Source organism: Sus scrofa, chromosome 9 (genome assembly GCF_054392235.1).
Source record: "Sus scrofa isolate SSC_HxYL_T2T_F1_AM1 chromosome 9, Sscrofa_HxYL_maternal_Yorkshire_Landrace_v2.0, whole genome shotgun sequence".
NCBI classification, from domain to species: domain Eukaryota; kingdom Metazoa; phylum Chordata; class Mammalia; order Artiodactyla; family Suidae; genus Sus; species Sus scrofa.
In genome coordinates, this window is record NC_139391.1 from 1,302,857 (window position 1) to 1,320,715 (window position 17,859).

General features: G+C 55.5%; 2 protein-coding genes across 3 annotated transcripts in view; one reads left to right on the forward strand and one right to left on the reverse strand.

Annotated features, from left to right (window-relative positions):
• The first annotated feature begins 228 nt into the window (after positions 1-228).
• Positions 229-9,249, forward strand: LOC146399648 (uncharacterized). Of its 2 annotated transcripts, XM_084974971.1 has the most exons (3): positions 229-716; positions 3,125-3,681; positions 7,088-9,249. In XM_084974971.1, the coding sequence occupies exons 1-2, from the start codon at positions 577-579 to the stop codon at positions 3,588-3,590; spliced, it is 606 nt and encodes a 201-aa protein (XP_084831097.1). In that variant the 5' UTR covers positions 229-576; the 3' UTR covers positions 3,591-3,681; positions 7,088-9,249. The 2 variants fall into 2 exon arrangements, 1 of the variants encoding a protein (XP_084831097.1); XR_014814502.1 differs by lacking the exon at positions 7,088-9,249 and having other exon boundaries at positions 283-716; positions 2,805-4,706.
• LOC146399649 (uncharacterized) overlaps positions 6,111-17,859 on the reverse strand; it is a gene marked incomplete at its 5' end in the record, with an annotated part of 40,422 nt that continues 28,673 nt past the window's right edge. The window contains one exon of the mRNA XM_084978266.1: positions 6,111-6,409. Coding sequence (XP_084834392.1) covers positions 6,247-6,409 — 163 coding nt within the window. The remainder of the gene's footprint in view (positions 6,410-17,859) is intronic.

Genomic DNA, 17,859 nt, shown 5'->3' on the forward strand with positions numbered 1-17,859 from the left:
CGCTGGGCCGGCGCTGAGTGTGGCAGGCCTGCGGGCTGCGGGCCAGGCTGAGCGTTTGATCCTGAATCTCTGGCAAGGACAGGAAATTCAGGAAACACATGGACGCTCCCTGTGCTCCAGCCCTTGGAGCAAGGTCTGCGGGGAGGTGAGAGGAAAGCAGAGACGCCAGTGAGCGGCCCCTTCAACAACCCACCCCACAGGGCCGGCCTGTGGCGGAGGAGCGGATGGGGGTGGGGGCACAGCCCCGTGAGGCCACTGGGCTCAGGACAGGGCACACGGCCCGAGGGGAGGCACCGCCTTTAGGCACGGCGGCTCTGGCCAGGCAGACTCATCTTGAGTTCTATGTTTTGGGCTTTTGGGGGGGTTCTTTGGCTGATAATCCTGGCTCTGCCATGTATTAGTCGTGAGACCTTGAGCTATTCACGTGCTCATTCTGGCCTCTGTCTCCTCCTGTGCGATCGGAACTATTGCTTAGGGATTGCAAGACACCAAACGATTTAATAAATGAAAGCCTTTGGCATAGCACCTGACACGGCAGGGTCCTGATGAGAGGTGGTGACGACAGTGACGAAGAAGATGATGGAGACGAGGGCGACAGAGGAAGAGCTGCACGCTGAGGCGGCAGGAGCAGGGAGGGACCCTCGGGCAACGCCGGGGGCGCAGAGGGCGTCTGGAAGCGCGACTGCGTCCCGATGTGCTGGGTTTGCACACTCCAGGTGAGCAGAGGAGCGCCCCGGAGCCCAGCGAGAGCAGGGGTCCCAGGCGCGGTGGAGGGAGTCCTGAGGCTGAGGGATGCGGTGGAGAGACCGCCTCAGGGGAAGCCGCACGCAGAGAGGAGGGGGGCTGGCAGCCGAGGCCGAGTTTGTGGGGGCGGAAACCAGCAGAATATTAACTCCCAGCGACAGGGATGCCCCCTGCTTTGCTCCCTGCCGGATCCCCTGTACCCAGGGCTGTGCCTGGAACAATTCAGTGTTTGTACCTGTTTGTATTTACAATAGATCGGTATTTATTTGCTGGGCGTATAGATGAAGATAATCCTTTCTGTCTACTCCAATTACCGTCTTAGGCACAAAATTAAGATGCTAACATTTACTAAACACCTACTGTGTTCTGGGCACTGTTCTAAAAGCTGCACGGAAGGGTCTCATTTAACCTCTGTGGCTGCCCTATGCGGAAGGTACCATCAGGGTTCCCAGTTTACAGACCAGGAAACAGGTTTCAAAGGTAAAACGACCTGTCTGAGTTCACACAGCTAGGAAGGAGCTGTGAGCCAGGGGCCAAACTCCCTGACGCCGGGTGAGCAGGAAGGGAAACTGGGGAAAGAGCCCGTCGGCAAGCCGCTTGCACAGGCTCCCAGTGCCCAGTACGGTCGCCAGATCTTACGGGGGAAGGGGAGGCAGAAGCACGAGCCGGAGAGCAGGACCTCGTGAGACTGGCGGGTACGGCCACTGCCCAATGCACAGCTTGTGAGGCCAGACGCTGGGAGGATGGGGAGAGGGCCTGGAAGCAGGAATGAAGCCACTGGAAGGGGAGGTTCAGGGTGGAGGGCAGAGACCGAGGAGGCAGGGTCCTCACGTGGTGATGTGGGGGTGTGTGTGCGTGTGTGCGTGTGCGTGTGTGCACGCACACGTGCACTGCAGAGAGGTGATGGGCTGCCCAGGCTGCCCTGAGGATCCCGGCAGGTCCTCACAAATCCAGGGGCATCTCAGGGGCAGGGGACTGGGGGCCGTTTGCTAAGTGCGGGGCCCGCACACCTGGCAGGGGTGGAGCTTGTGCAGGTGGCTTCCCACCCTCAGAGCGCTTTTTGTAAGCACTGCGGACCGTCCCCAAACGCCAGCCGTTACTACTGGTGCAGTAAGTCTAGTCCTCCGACAGGGAGTGCCAGGTCCAGGGACCAGGTCTCATTCTGCCCCTGATGCACGCCTGGCACGAGCACAGCGCCTGACCTTGACAGTATTTTCCAGAAAGGGACATGGACAGTCGGGTGGGCCGGGCTGGCCCCAGGGCTCCAGCTTATAGGTGACAGACTGGGATCCAGGGCCCTGGCATCCACCTGCCCCAGAGCCGTGGTGCCTGGAGCAGGGGGGCCCCGGGCAGTCTGAGCAGCTCCAGCCTGGCTCTCCCCGGGTGTCTGCAGCCTACGCACGGTCCCCCCGCCTCCAGAGAATGTGGCCCTTCCCCTGGTCCCCTGGGCACAGGAATGGACCAGGCCTGGTCAGGGCCAGGGCACAGGCAGCAGACCAGTCCAGGGGTCGAGCCCAGGGCCAGCTCCCTCTGAGTTGCACGGTCCCTGTCCTCCCCCACCCCGACCCGTGCTGGGCCCATCCCTTTCTCTGAGCTGCCTGGCTCTGCAACGCTCCTGCGGGGAAAGGCGGGGCCACCACGTGCCAAGTGAGACCTTGAGCTGACCCTGCCACTCCCGGAGCAGCCTGTGTGAGAGGGAACCGAGGAGGGCCTGCTCTGTCCCCTCAGTCCCCGGAGCCCCACGGGTCCCAGGGGCCTCAGGGCAGCTTCCAGCTGCGTCCTCCCTCCTGGGCCCCCTCTGAGATCAGCCACAGACCAAACCAGCCGGGAGCGCTAACCGCCACGCGTGTGCCCCACTCCGCATCTGTCAAACCCCGAGCTGGAGGCAGGTGCAGAGAGAAAACCCTCCTGATGTGCCTCTGAGGTCAGCGGAGCTGTCCGTAGCCACAGACCTGCAGTGCCACGTGCGTATGGACCCACGATGAGCGCTGGCAGTGCTATTGCTTTCCGTGGGCTCCCTCGACTCCTCGCATGATTCTGTTCATAAACCCATTTTTCAGATGAGGAAACGGAGGCTCAGAAACTTGCCGGGATCTAACCCTCTCACTCGCTGCGTTCACTGGGCCAAAGTGACTATGAAGAGCAGGTCCGATTAACCCAGCAGCTGAGGCTCCATCTCTGCTCCTGGGCTGTAGGGCCCCTCCCCGGCTCCAATCCCAGCCTCCCCATTCCCAGGCCCAGGAGGGAGGGTGCCCGCCAGAGACACACATGACCCGGATCTGGCAGCAAAAGGAGGGAAACTGGCACTTGTCAGGCCACAACCCCCGTGCCCGGCACTTCCGTGTATTCTCTTCTAATTCCATCTCTTCCCCCCGGACAGTGAAGATGCCCATTCACACAAGCGGAGGCTCAGAGATGGTGAGCGAGGCTGCACAGGGGCACAGGTGCCAGGATCCGGCCGGACGGTTCGAATCCGTGCTTCTGCTGCACCAGACTCCCGCTCGGCTCTGTCTAGCTGCCTGTGGGGTCCTGGGACACCTGCCGTGTCGCCTCTGTCCATCACCAAAGCCCCAGCCCCACCCGAGCCCCGGGTCCATGAGCAGCAGGCCGGGAACACGAGGGAAAGGGGAGGACCCTGGAGCCTTGGGCAGCTCCCAGCTGCCCGGCTACGTGCGCTGCAGCCCCAGCCCGATGTCCCTGATCCAGCCTCCTCTCTGCAGACCCCGTCCAGGTGCCTCGCAGGAACGCTGATCCCTGGGCAGCTTCTGCTAAGTCCCCGCCAAGAGGCTGGGCCCTGTTTGCCTCACACACTGGTCCCGTGCCCCCCACCCAGCATCCTGCTATAACATGGACAGGCCCTGGCGCTGCCCATGGCTCCGTGCTACCCAGAACGCCCTTGAATGTCCGTGGCTGACTCTTTGTTCTCAAATACTCTGAGTCCTTTGTCGCTCTGAGTGCCAGCCTCTTGCCCTGGTTCCTGCTGCCCACCAGCCATGTCTGCCTGGCCATAGTCTCCCGCATCCATCCTGTCCACCCTGAGACCCCAAGATGCCTGGCGGCCCTGCCCCATCGCCAGGCCCACGCCCCCGAACCTGTCTCCATCTCGAGTCCGTTACCGCGGATGAGCCCCCTGACCTCATGTGCAGACCGCAGTCCCAGACCCGACGTGGCTCGATGCTCCTCGCGCCACACTCCTCAGGCTCGGACCTCAGCCGAGACACGAGAGCCTGGACCTGGCGGGACCTTGCTGGCCTCGCCCAGCTGGACTCTCTGGCCACCGTCAAGGCCCTGCCTTGATAGGCAGCGGACAGACTCTCGGCATAGCTCCCGCTGGTGGCTGCGATCAAACAACAGGCCACTACGAAGTCCACACGGGGTTTAGGCCCAGGCCAAGCCACAAGCACAACACGCGGGTCTGTGCTCCGGGAAACCACGGCTGGGGCCGGTGGCGGTGTCACTCGTCGCTCAGCCTCAGAGCAAGGGGAACTGTGCTTCCGGGGGGCACGCAGCCCTGCGGCTGGAGGCGGAAGGACAAAGTCCAGAAAACCAACATGTTCCATTTCCCGGCCCTGGCCTCGCGCTTTGACTCAGGGCCAATCCCGCCAAGTCTCTGCCCATCAAGGTCTCAGGGTCCTTCAGAGAACATCCAACCAGTGGTCGGAGCAACACAGGCTGAAACAACTTTACAGCACCGCTCCCCACCCACGTGGCAAGACAGCCAAAATCGAAACAAAATAACACACCCTGTGGCTGCAAGGGGGCGGGGTGGGGGAGGAAGGACTGGGAGTTTGGGATTAGCAGGTGCAAACTCACACACAGCATGGACAAACAACACGGTCAGAGCAGGGGGAGCTGTATATTCCATGTTCTGTGATAAACCACCATGGAAAGAAGATACATGTGCAGCTGAATCCAACACAACGCTGTACATCAACTCTGCTTCAATATATCAAAAAAAAAAATAGAACAAGATAAAACAGCTCCAAACAAATAAAGATGATGGCCCTAACGCTCGGAGGGCGGCGTGGACCAGGCCTGCATAGATGGTGTCCCGGGGAATGGATTCGGGGTTTCCAGAGAACCGTCTCGAAACACGTGACAAGGCCGATGGGAGCGTGCACATCCTCTGACCCAGCGGTTCCTCTTGGGGAACGCCTCCCGGGAAGATACGGAGCAAGTCATTTGTACAGAGATATTCAGAGCAGGGATATTTATAAGAGCAAGAAGCTGCAAAGGGCCCGAAGGCTCCGCACGTGGGGGCTGGCTCAGCAAACTGGGTCAAGTGAGCGCCGGGGATGCTCTGCAGAGGGAGCGCTCGGGGCCGGGGGTGCATGCGCGTCCCGGCGCCAGACGCGAGGTGACCCAGCTCGGGGCACCTCGGAGTCCAGCTCCGCCACGTCGACGCGCAGTGAGTTACGTCGTGCTGCCTCCACGCTGGTTTGGCTGCATCCGTAACCGCCGTGTCAATGAGGAGAGCTCGAAAGGTCATTTTTCAAAAGACGTTAAAACGGTACAGAAGGAGCTCCGCCAATGCAATTCCAGAACGATCCTCAGGCGCCCCTCCCAAGATGCCCGTGCTCTCACCTCTGTTCCCTGATGTCTGTGCACAAGGAGCCAGGCTCGCCCACGGGACCAGGTAGGGGCAGGGCGGGGGCTGCTGCCGGCCTGGGTGTCCCGGCTCTGAGCTGGCTGCGAGGGCCACAGGGCTGTGCGCCAGGGCCCCCGACGAGGCGCACAGGGGTCCCATCCCTCGGGCGTCACCCTTCTCCCCGAGTCTGTCTCCCTCAAGGGCCCACCCTGGGCACCGTTCTCTCTCCTCAAGAGCAAGTGACCCTTCCCCCACGTGAGATTCCAGGTGACCCGAGCATCGCCAAGAGTCCAAGCGAGAGCCTCTAATGGGGCCCTGGGGGCCAGGCCCGGGCTCCACACGCCTAGAGCAAGACCAGCCAAGTGACCTCCTCGGCCAGCTGCTGCGCCCGTCAGGACCCCCGAGGGGCTTTCAAAGCAGGTTCCTGAGCCCCGTGCTAGGCTCGGTGGGGACAGGGCCTGAGACCACGTGTTTGTTACACTCTCCGGAGGTTTGCCTGAGGCAAGTCGCCGCCTTAGAGCCACTGATGCCGAAGAAAGAAGCCCTGGGCTCCTGGGTCCCCAGGGCACTTATCTGGGCATGTCAGCAGTCATGACAGAGACCACAGCCACACGCACACACAGGCAGATACACACATGACCTCAGGGAAGGCCCCAGCCCAGCAGCCTGGAAGGTGGGGGAGGCCCCCACAGGCCCCCGTGCTGGGAACCGGGCTCCTTAGGCCCCCAGAGACCTCGTTTCGCCCTCCCCCTGCCCCCGCCTGGGCCCCAGCACTGCGTCTCCCTGACACTGGCCCCCAGCTGCCCGGGTCCCCCCTGGGCTGCAGGGTCACTGGCTGGAGCTGGAGGCTCCTGGTCCACACCCACGTCCCAGGTGGGGCAGGGGGCCAGCAGCCCCGCCCGCCCAGGCCATACTTACGGAGTCATCTTATACAGCTGCGTCCTCCTCTCAAACAGCGACCCTCCCCAGGCCCAGGGCCACACCCCCACCACGGGCATGGCCGGGGCAGCCTCCGTGTCACCGCCCCCCGTCTCCACGACGCTCTTCAGCTTCACGTGGGCGCTCGCATCCCCCAGCCTGTTGTCGGAAACACCGAGAGTCGTCACCCAGCCCCATCCAGCCACCACCCTGCCACGTGGGGTCCGCCCAAGTGGCCCCTGTGGTCCTGGGGCACCGAGAGCAAGGGGGAGCCGGGAGTCATTCAGGGTGGGGTCCTGGAGCAGCTTCCCGAGCCCTAGCTGGGCGCGGTGGGGGGGGCGCGTCTGCTGAGATGGTCCGCCACACCCTTCCCAGGGTCCTGGAGCTTGTCGGAGGCACTGCCTTCAAGCCTGGATCCTGGGCCCCGAGTGGCCTGGTCTGGGGGACCTGGACCTGAGAGGGGCAGGGCAGAGGCAGTGGGCATGGGAGCTGGAGCGGGAGCCTGGGCCAGAGCCCAGAGCCCGGGTGTGCGGCTGCCCCGCCCCCGCCCCGACGGCAGGAAGCCAGGCGAGGGCTTCGGGGGACGTGAGGTTGCACAGACTTGGAGGCCTGCGTGTCCCTGGGGCACTGGAAGGGCACTTTGGCCCCCATCCTGGGGCACCCCCTCCTCACCGCCCCCCACGGGTCCAGGCCCAGCCTCGCCTCTCCTGCACTGACAGTGTCCTGCCGCTCAGCGGGCTGGGGGAGCCGGTGTCACCGGCTCTGGCCCACATGGGCGCCGTCACGGAGGCCAGACTCGGGAAGAGGAAGAAGCCCAGGGTTTTGTGTCCTGTTCAGAGAATGTCTGTCCTGTCTTCAGAGCAACAGCGGACAGGGAACATCCAGGGGAGGGCGGCCCTGGCGGCTTGGCAGCCGACCCCACAGGGCGCTATCCCCGGGAGCCGTGGGCAGGGCCAGGGTCACACAGACCCCACTGGGCACGCTGACGGCGGAGGCGGGTGAGCCACCGGCCAGAAGGAGGGAGCAAGTGGAGCTGCATCAATGGCTGAAATCGCCCACAACTACCCCGGGCCGTGTCCCGTGCAACCGCAGGCTCGGCCATGACTGTGCCACGCGGGAGGCGGGCATCAGGGCTCAGGCGGTATCTGTCTGAGGGCATTCGGTTTCCTCGGCTTTTGTTACCCTTCTGCCTCCACAGTGACCGTGTCAATAAGGCCACGCCAACACAGAAAACATAAAAGCGAGTGGCTTTGCATGAAGCTGGGGGAGGTGGGGACAGGAATGCCACCTCCTCGGCCTCTCCCTGTCCCTCCATGAGTCCCTGGAGAGAGTTCTGGGTGACCCTGGGGCTCCCAGTGTCATCTGAAAGCCACGGGTCCGGTCCAACCTTCCCATTTTCAAAAAGAGAAACTGAGGCCCAGAGCGGGTAGTGATTTGCAGAAGGTCACACAGCAAGTTGGTAGCAGAGCCAGGACTGGACCTAGAACTGAGGCCCCAGGACTTGTAAGCACTGCGACGTCCAGCTCCTGCTGAAGGCCGCCGGCCACCCGGCTCCGGTTCTGAACTCCTCCGGCTCCTCCCGCCTCCTCCCTGGCTTTCTTGAATGGAGGGACCTCGTGTCTGGGCCACCTCTTCCAGAAATGAGGCCAAAACTGGCCCTTCGAGACTGGATCCAGACACCTGTCCTGAGACTCGTCAGTCTTTATCCTCCCAGGGGCCCTCTCCACCCCCACGCTCCCCCCGTCCACCTGCTGGGACTCCCGACGGCTCCCTTGAGCCCCCATCCTCCGGCTCCCTCGAGAAGCACCCAGCTCCCAGCTCCCAAGCGGAGCTCATCTCACTCCAGACCTGTGCTTCCTCCTGTCTTCTGGCAACACGCACGCCCCGCCATCCACCCGAGTGCCGCGGAAACCCAGATGCCACCCGAGCCCCGAGCCCCTCCTCCGCCCAGCGCTGCAGACTCGGCCTTCGAGTCCTCCCATCACCGCCCCCATGCCCCTCTCTGCGTTCCAGCCTCACGTGGCTCCAGCCTCTGGACCTCCAGCTCTGCCCGCTCCGAGAGCGTCACACCTTCCAAGGCAACCTGACCCTATCTCCTTTCTGACAACTGTGGTTTTTTCGCCAGCCCCTCATCCACAGGACGGGATCCAAACCCCTGTGGGGTTCTGCCCGCCTCGCCTCCTGGGCCCTCTGCCCTCCCTCCCGGCCGGCCCACCCCCGCATCGCTCCAGCTCCCTTCCAGGCAGCTTCCCACCTCTGAGCGCAGCTTCACCGTCGCCTTTCTCCTCTCTGCCTCTGCACACGCCCGCTTCTTTCCCAGATCAACATTGCTCCAGGTGGCCCAAGGGTCGCCTGCTTCGCCACCGCCAAGCACACTGCAGACGCCTGGGCCTGGCCCTGTGCAGACCCCCTGCAGGAGCGTCCCCAGACTTCTTAGCAGAGGTCCCACGGGTGCTGTGCACCCGATGCTGAGGAGCACCTGCCAGCTGCCCTGGTCCCAGCCTCCCTCCTCCTCCAGTTTCGGCCCCACGCTCTCAAGGGAGGGACTGGCTGGGATGGGTGCCTCCCGCTCTGGGCTGTGAGCTCCAGGTGGGGGCCGGGACTGTGCCTTCCTCGGCCTCGGGCATCCCCAGGCTGGCACAGAGAAGAGGCAGAGCAACTAGTGCTGAGTGAATGGGGCCTCCGGGGGCGTCCCAAAGCCCAGGACCAGGAGGAGGTCCCGGCCGAGCTGCTGACCCGCCACAGCTTGTCTGGGAATCTGAGAAGCTGCTCCCAGTGTCTCTGAGGCTGCACCTGCCCCCTGCCCTCCACCCACGCACAACAAAGGGGACGGAAAGGGGGTGGGTAACCAGGACCTACGGACAGCTTCAGACAGGGATGCTTACCATCTAGCTGGCCGAAAAAGATGTTCACAGGCGTATGTGTTTATTATAAATTTTGCTGATATAGAGGATGCAGAGCACATAATTTACAAATAAAAATTCCATCCAGCCAGTTAATTGTCCCAGAAATCAATGGGGCCATTGACTTTTGCTTTATGCTCCATCTGGAGCCAACCTGTGGCTGCCATGACAAAGGGGCGTGCTTCCCCCTTGAATGGTGGTGGATATTTTCATCAACAAGATGAAAGTGGAGGAAACAACAAAGATGTGGCTAAACTTCGTGCATTGGTGACATGAGGGGCTGCTTTCCTGAACCGGTTTACCGTTTTTGAAGGCTGGAAAAATAATTCTACAGCAGTTTGTGCTGTTCATGACAAAGCCCCATGGACAGGACAACCGGGAAAACGGACTCTGAGTTTGTGTGTTTCCATAGCTTTCTGAAGTCTAGACAATCAACAAAAGAATCACTCAAGTCTGAACCTGTAGCATCTGCTGACTCCCAGGGAGTAAATACTCCGATTCTGAGATGTGACCGAATGCAGAGCTGGGAACGGATGCCCAGCGGCGCCTCACGACAGAGCGCCCACGGCACAGACACAGGGGTCACTCATCACCCCCAGAGCGCTAGTGCCGTCCAATGCAGCTAAAAAAAATTAGGAAGTGGGGAGTTTTGAGTATTTAGCATCTTTGTTTTTAACATAATTTATTTAATTTTATATTTATACAGTTTAATTCTTCTTTCTTTTTAACGGTTGCAGCCCTGGCATATGGAAGTTCCCAGGCCAGGAACTGAATCCGAGCTGCAGCTGCGGCAATGCCAGATCCTTTAACCCACTGTGCCACAGAGGGAACTCCCTAGTTAACTAACTAGTTAAATTAACTCCTATTTAATTCCCCCCCCCCTTTTTTTAAGGGGCACACTTGTGGCATATGGAAGTTCCCAGGCTAGGGGTCAAATCAGAGCTATAGCTGCTGGCCTCCACCACAGCCACAGCAACACCAGATTGAAGCCACATCTGCGACCTACGCCGCAGCTCAAGGCAACACCAGATCTTTAACCCACTGAGGGAGGCCAGGGATCGAACCTGTGTCCTCAAGGATGTTAGTTGGATTCGTTACCGCAGAGCCACAAGAGGGACTCCGACTCCTATTTAATTCTTAATAACGGCTATATTTGGCAACTGGCTTACAAAACTTTGCCTTCATCGTACAACTGATTCTTGTGGGGCGATGGGAGCCAGCTCCAGGTCAGTGAGCCTAAGGACCTGAACACGACCAGCCATAACCCACAGGCCACCAAGGCCGGGGTCCCCTGCCCAACCCTGAGAGGCTAGGTATGAGCTGCTAGGTAGCTCTGGGATTCTGCTTGTTTCCCCATGTCGGGTTCCTCAGCCTGGAGGGAAACCAAGCCACCAACACCTGCCCCTTCCCCACGCAGTCGCCAGTTCACTTCCATCATGCCAGCACACGCATGTCACCAGGGACGTGCCATGCACACAATTCCCCCCCAACCCCCGGCCACACCACACACGGTGCTGTCGGCCCCCTGTACCAGGTGTGATAAGCTCACGGGCAGACGCTGCCTCCAGACCTCAGATGCTCCACGTACACATGTGCCTCCAGCTGGAGTCACACACACTCCTTATCCACACAACCAACTGCCACACATGCTATCGTGCCCCAAACGCCTTCACAGATGCCACACGCGCCTGCCCCCCAGATACCTCCTACCCCTGCTCAGGGCATATCCCGCATCAGTGGACACTGCGCCCTGCTCGCCACACACCCACACCCATCCAGACACACTACACACCCAGCACGCACACACACCCTGCATGCACACACACCCTGCGTGCGTGTGTACCGACCTTGGCCTCCACCTCTCTCTCCCTGCTCACACGTGCCAGCCCATACGCAGTTCACACTCCAGGCACCTCATCTCACCCCACATTCCAAGACAGAAGACTCCCCACAACGCGACTGCCAAAACTCTAAGCCCACCCCCTGCGCCAAGGAGCATGGGGGCGTCCTGACTGCAGAGGGGGAGAAACTGGCGTGAGCTTTTCTGGGGTCACAGGTTGCTTCCTAGAGTTCAGGCCCCGGCTGGAGGCACAGGGGGATGGACGGCCAGGAAGGGACGGGACAAGCACTGCAGGCTCAGCACTTTGGTGTCCTCAGACCTGGCTCCAGGAGCTGGCCTCCTTCCTGCTCTCCCCAGCACCCCACCCCTGAACAAAGACCCCCCTCCCCAAGCTTCTAGAAGCTCATCCCATGCCCGGTGAGAGCAGACTGGCCCAGGCAGTGAGAACTGAGCTGCGGGCTGGCGGGCAGGGAAGAACAGCAGGAGCCACAGCCTCCAGGCAGAGGAGCTGGTGGCAAGGGGAGCAAGAAGCCTGGGCTCCCGGCTACAAAGCCCACAGATGCTCACTGGACTCAGGGGCGTCCCCTTCCTGCTTCTTGCCAGATAGAGGCTTAGCAGAGGCGCGCCTGTCCTTGGCCGTCCCAAGCCTGAGCTCCACCCGAAGGCCAGGCCCCATCCAGCCTCTGACCACCACCCGGTACCCTTGCCCTGGCCGCACCACCCAGCCCATAAGCGGCAGAGGCAAGCCCGGGGTTGATGGGTCTGCCTCTGCTCCTGTCACCCCAGCATCTGTGTGGCCGAGGCGAGGTCCCACTTGGGCCTTGAGGGAGGAGGAACCCGTGTCCTGCAAATGCCAGCTGGGCCCCGGGTCCCACGACAGGCAGATGCTGGCACTTCTGCCTAGAATAAATACCTGCAGCTCACTGGAAGAGCCGTCTTAGACCAGGCCTGACAGACACACAAGCCATTGCAACGGCACGTCCCCCCTCTTACTGCACACCCGGCGCTCATCCGGGTACTGCACCAGGCTTCGAGGGCAATGATGAGGTGGGCACCTCTCTCTTTAGAAAGTGTTCTCTCTCTCTCTCTCTCTCTCACACACACACACACACACACACACACACACACACACACACACCCTAGACTGGCCCCACCCTAGTGCATCCTGTTCTCCCTGGCTCCACGTCCTGATCCTCCCAGAAGATGCTGCCTCCCGGTTTCCATGGCAACAATAGCTGGCTCCCTGACTGCTGAGTTACAGCAAGGCCCTCTCTCTGTCTAACGTAAGGGGCTTCCAGGGGATGCAGGCTGGGCATTTAGGTCTGGGCGCCAGATTCACCCTGTAGCCTGCGGCAGGACCCTAACCCCCTGGTCTCAGGGTCCCCAGGACTCAGCAGGGTGAAGCCACACCGGACCCTTTAGTTCTGACCCAATGACTCCAGCTCTGACACACTGACTCTAATTTTCTTACATGTCAGAAACATCTAGTTAAAAATATAAAACAAGAGATCCTATTCACAAAAGCAAGAGAAGAAATAATATATCCAGAAAAACTTCATAAGACATGCCTCAGACATACATGAAAACATACTAAAATTCTAAAACAAACAAACAAACACCTTTGCTTTAAGGAGACGCAGCTTCTGTTCCTGTCTGATATTCTAACTGTGGTATTCATTTCTACAAATGAATTTACAGATTTGATGCCATTCTAATCACAAGTACAGCAGTATTTTATTTAAATGGACAAATTTATTCCAAAACTCATCAGGAAAACTAAGCCAATTTTCCAAGACACCCAAGAAAACTTTATAAAAGAAAAAGCCTAAGGAAGCACTCTCCACATCAGCTCTCAAACTGTACTAAGACTCAGAAATAACCCCAAGTGGTCTTGGCTTAAAAGGACCAAACAGCACAATGCCGTGTGGAAAGAGACCCCTATCTGCAGAGGAAACTGGTTCCCTCTAAAGATGACCTTTCAAAACACAGAAGAAATGTCTTCTTTCCTAAATGGTTTAGATAGAGGGAAACTTGCTATCCTTTTGGGGGGAAAACATTATAACCCTACTTCATATCAGACACGAAAACCACTAACGGGGGGTTAAGATTAATTGTAACAATGAAAACATTTCTACAAGTAGAAAATATTTTTCCAATGTGTAGTTAGCAGGGGTGATTTTCTAAGTATATTCCTGAATCCAGAAACTATACAGATTTTTTGTTTTGTTTTGTTTTTTGGCTGCATCCAAAGCATGTGGAAGCTCCCAGGCCAGGGATCAAATCTGAGCTGCAGCTGCAACCTACACCATAGCGGTGGCAATGCCAAATGCTTAATCTATTGGGACAGGCCAAGGATCGAACCTGTGCCGCCATAGAGAAGATGTAGGGTCACTAACCCACTGTGCCACATCGGGAACTCCGAGAAGCCATACAAATTTCATTAAGTTCAAAATGACAGTATTCTGTTGTGGTTGCCAAGGGGGAGCGGGGAGGGAGTGGGGCGGACGGGGAGTTTGGGGTTAAGAGATGCTAACTATGCCATTTAGGATGGACAGACAGCGAAGCCCGACTCTGCGGCACAGGGAACTATATCCAGTCTCCTGGGATAGAACACGATGGAAAATAATACCAAAAAAAAGGAATGCATATATATGTACGAATGAGTCACTTTGCTGTACAGCAGAAATTGGCACAACACTGTAAATCAACCATAATTTAAAAAGTAAAAAATAGGAGTTCCCATTGTGGCTCAGTGGTTAATGAACCCAATCAGCATCCATGAGGACTCGGGTTTGATCCATGGCCTCACCTGTTGGGTTAAGTATCTGGCACTGCCGTGAGCTGTGGTATAAGCCGCAGACATGGCTCGGATCCCGCATTGCTATGGCTGTGGTGTGGGCCAGTGGCCACAGCACCGATTGGACCTCTAGCCTGGGAACCTCCACATGACGTGGGTGCAGCCCTAAAAAGACCAAAAAAATAAAATAATAAAGTAAAAAATAAATAGAAAGTAAAAAGACAGGCTTCCATGTGGCCAGAGACACTGTGAGCGAAGTGAGTGCCAAGCTGGCAGATGCCCGTTACATATCACTGGGGAGAGAAGGGACTGCTGGTCTTTCTGGAAGGAACGTCTAATCCCAACATACCCGAGATCCTTAAAGATACTATTTTTGAGTCATTAATTTCACTTTCCTGAAACTATTCTGGGAAAATAATCAGGTCAGCATGGAGACTCATGGACAAAGATGTTCACCGCTGAGAATTCTGAAATGATTGAAATACCAAAACAGGAGAATGACGACACTTCAGTAAGTCCGTAGAAGAAGCAATTACACAGCCACCATCACTTTTAAACATTAAATTACATGCGAAAACACATTACATGGAGAATTTAGGTGACGAAACAGTCTCCCAGCTTTGTTCAAAGCCCCCACACACCCACAAACATACGTAATTGTGCACCAGCACATACTGCATATTTGCTTCATGTCTCACCTAAGCTTTTTTTTTCCAAAATAGCACCTAAAGAGAATTTAAATTCACTTTTTTCCCCCAATTAACAATGTTCCCCAACAGCAGCACAAAACAAAGCAACCTATTTTTAGAATTTACTCTGCAATCGTCACGACTCTACTGCATCTTCAGCGCTTCCGCTGTCCCCGGAGAAGGACAGTCACTGCTTCTGGGCACTGACGGCCCAAGGCTTCCTCTCTCACCCTGAGTGTAAGGTCTTCCTTGGTCACAAGAGCCTTTCTTAAGGAATATTAGTGCAAAGTGCATAAAAAGGCCTCTCCCAAAAAGACGCCAACGCTCTTGGTGGAGCGAGTGAAGAGAAGCCTGGGACTAGAGAGTTGAGAAAAAAGAAAAACAGCGGAACATCTACTTTCTTGAAGGTCTGATCGTGAGACAAAGTTTAGCATTTTTAAGACGACTGACCTCTCGGAAGGGAAAAATCACACACGACTTCACCCCGATTTTTTAATTCACTTTCTCCGATGTGTTTCGCGTCGTGGTTTGGCCTCGCCTCGCTTTCATTCCCCCCCCTCCCCAGCCCCGGTGAACGGAGGGTGACCAGGGGAAGGTCCCCAGCAAAAGGTCAAAAAGAAACACATGAGGGGAAAGATGCTCAACGCCAGGACTCCCCAGGGAAGTGCAAAGACCACACGTTACGCCTTCGCCAGGACGGCGTCGATAAAAAGGCGAAACGACCACGTTTCCGTGAGGACGTGGAACCATCAGACTCAAAATGCTGGCGGAGGTGCATGTGGAGCATCATTCTGGAAACTTTGGCAGCATCTGCGAGCGCCGGAGAGAAAACTGCTTGGCGGGGGCACGTTACCAGAGGGGACTTCAAAGGGTGTTTTCAGGGTGCTGGCAACCTGTGGTTTCCTGGTGGAGGTTCTGGTAACACAACTGCGTTTGGCTGTGAAAATGCACTATAATCTGTGTGCCTAATATTTGCGCATTTTTATGTCTACAAATAATCATTTCTGTAAAAAAATTTTAAAAAGAAATAAATCAAAATGGGGAGTTCCCATTGTGGCTCAGTGGGAACAAGCCCAACTAGCATCCATGAGGACATGGGTTTGATCCCTGGCCTTGCTCAGTGGGTTGGGGATCCTGCGTTGCCATGAGCTGAGGTGTAGGTTGCAGATGCAGCTCAGATCCCCGGTTGCTGTGGCTGTAATGTAGGCCGGCAGCTGTAGCTCTGATTCGACTCCTAGCCTGGGAACGTCCATATGCCATGAGTGTGGCCCTAAAAATACAAAAAAATAAAATAAACAAGTTCACAGGAGTTCCCTCTGGCTGTTGGTATCATTGGTAATCTATGTTTCTTCCTTACACTTTTTATGTTTTCCTAATTTACTACAATGAACATACGTGCTTTAAACTTTTATACATCATTTTACAACATAAGTTCATTCCACATGATGCCACCCTGTTTCTAAAAGATGCTGTGCAAACAAAAATCCGGGACCAGATGGCTTCACAGGCGAATTCTATCAAACATTTAGAGAAGAGCTAACATCTCTCCTTCTGAAACTATTTCAAAAAATTGCAGAGGAAGGGACACTCCCAAACTCATTCTATGAGGTCACCATCACCCGGATACCAAAACCAGACAAAGATACCACAAAAAAAGAAAATTATAGGCCAATTTCACTGATGAACATCAATGCAAAAATTCTCAACAAAATACTAGCAAACTGCATCCGACAGTACATTAAAAGGACTGTACATCATGATCAAATGGGATTTATCCCAGAGATGCAAGGGTTCTTCAATATCCACAAATCCATCAGTGTGATACACCACATTCACAAACTGAAGAATAAAAACCATATGATCCTCTCAATAGACACGGAAAAAGCCTTTGACAAACTCCAACACCCATTTCTGATACAAACCCTTCAGAAAGTGGGCATAGAGGGAACCTACCTCAACATGATAAAGGCCACATATGACAAACCCACAGCGAACATCATTCTCAATGCTGAAAAGCTGAAAGAATTCCCACTGAGATCAGGAACAAGACAAGGATGTCCGCTCTCGCCACTACTCTTCAACATGGTTCTGGAAGTCCTAGCCACAGCAATCAGAGAAGTAAAAGAAATACAAGGAATCCACATTGGAAAGGAAGAAGTAAAACTGTCACTATTTGCAGATGACATGATACTATACCTAGAGAACCCTAAAGACTCTACCAGAAAACTGTTAGAGCTCATCCATGAATTTGGCAAAGTCACAGGATACAAAATCAATACACAGAAATCAGTGGCATTTCTATACACTAACAATGAAAGATCAAAAAGAGAAATTAGGGAAGCAATCCCGTTTACCATCGCATCCAAAAGAATAAAATACCTAGGAGTTAACCTACCTACAGAGACAAAAGACCTGTACTCTGAAAACTATGAGACACTGATGAAAGAAACCAAAGATGACACAAATAGGTGGAAAGATATACCATGCTCTTGGATTGGAAGAGTCAATATTATCAAAATGACTATACTACCCAAGGCAATCTACAGATTCAATGCAATCCCTATCAAATTACCAAGGACATTTTTCACAAAACTCTAACAAAATATTTTAAAATTTGTTTGGAAGCACAAAAGACCCAGAAAAACCAAAGACATCCTGAAAAAGAAAAATGGAGCTGGAGGCATCAGGCTACCGGACTTCAGACTATACTACAAAGCAACAGTCATCAAAACTGTATGGTGCTGGCACAAAGACAGACATATAGCTCAGTGGAACAGGATAGAAAGCCCCGAATTAAACCCATGCACCTACAGCCAACTCATCTATGACAAAGGAGGCAAGAATATACAATGGAGAAAGGACAGCTTGTTCAATAAGTGGTGCTGGGAAAACTGGACAGCCACATGGAAAAGAAGGAAATTAGAACACTCCCTAACACCATACACAAAAATCAACTCCAAATGGATTAAAGACCTAGATATAAGACCAGACACTGTAAAACTCTTAGAGGAAAACACAGGCCAAACACTCTCTGACATAAACCACAGCAACATCTTCTCAGATCCACCTCTTAGAGAAATGACAGTAAAAACAAAAACTAACAACTGGAACCTAATCGAACTTCAAAGTTTCTGCACAGCAAAGGAAACCCTAAACAAATATGCTTGGGGTGTGGGATGGAAATCCTGCGACACTGGATTGTGAAGATCATTGTACAACTATGAATGTAATAAATTCATTGAGTGATTAAAAATAAATAAACCAAATAAAAGATCCTGTGAAGCTGGCCCCAGGCAAGAGCCCTTTTCCTGAGGAGAACGCATTTCCTCTTTCCCGAGCCTGGGCCAGTGGTTCCCAACTCTGTTTAGACATCAGTGTCC

Coding starts and splice junctions, on each gene's coding strand:
- LOC146399648 (XM_084974971.1), top strand. CDS start 577: ATGATGGAGACGAGGGCGACAGAGGAAGAGCTGCACGCTGAGGCGGCA. Junction 717..3,124: donor GCTGGGTTTGCACACTCCAG/GTGAGCAGAGGA, acceptor CCCCCCGGACAG/TGAAGATGCCCATTCACACA.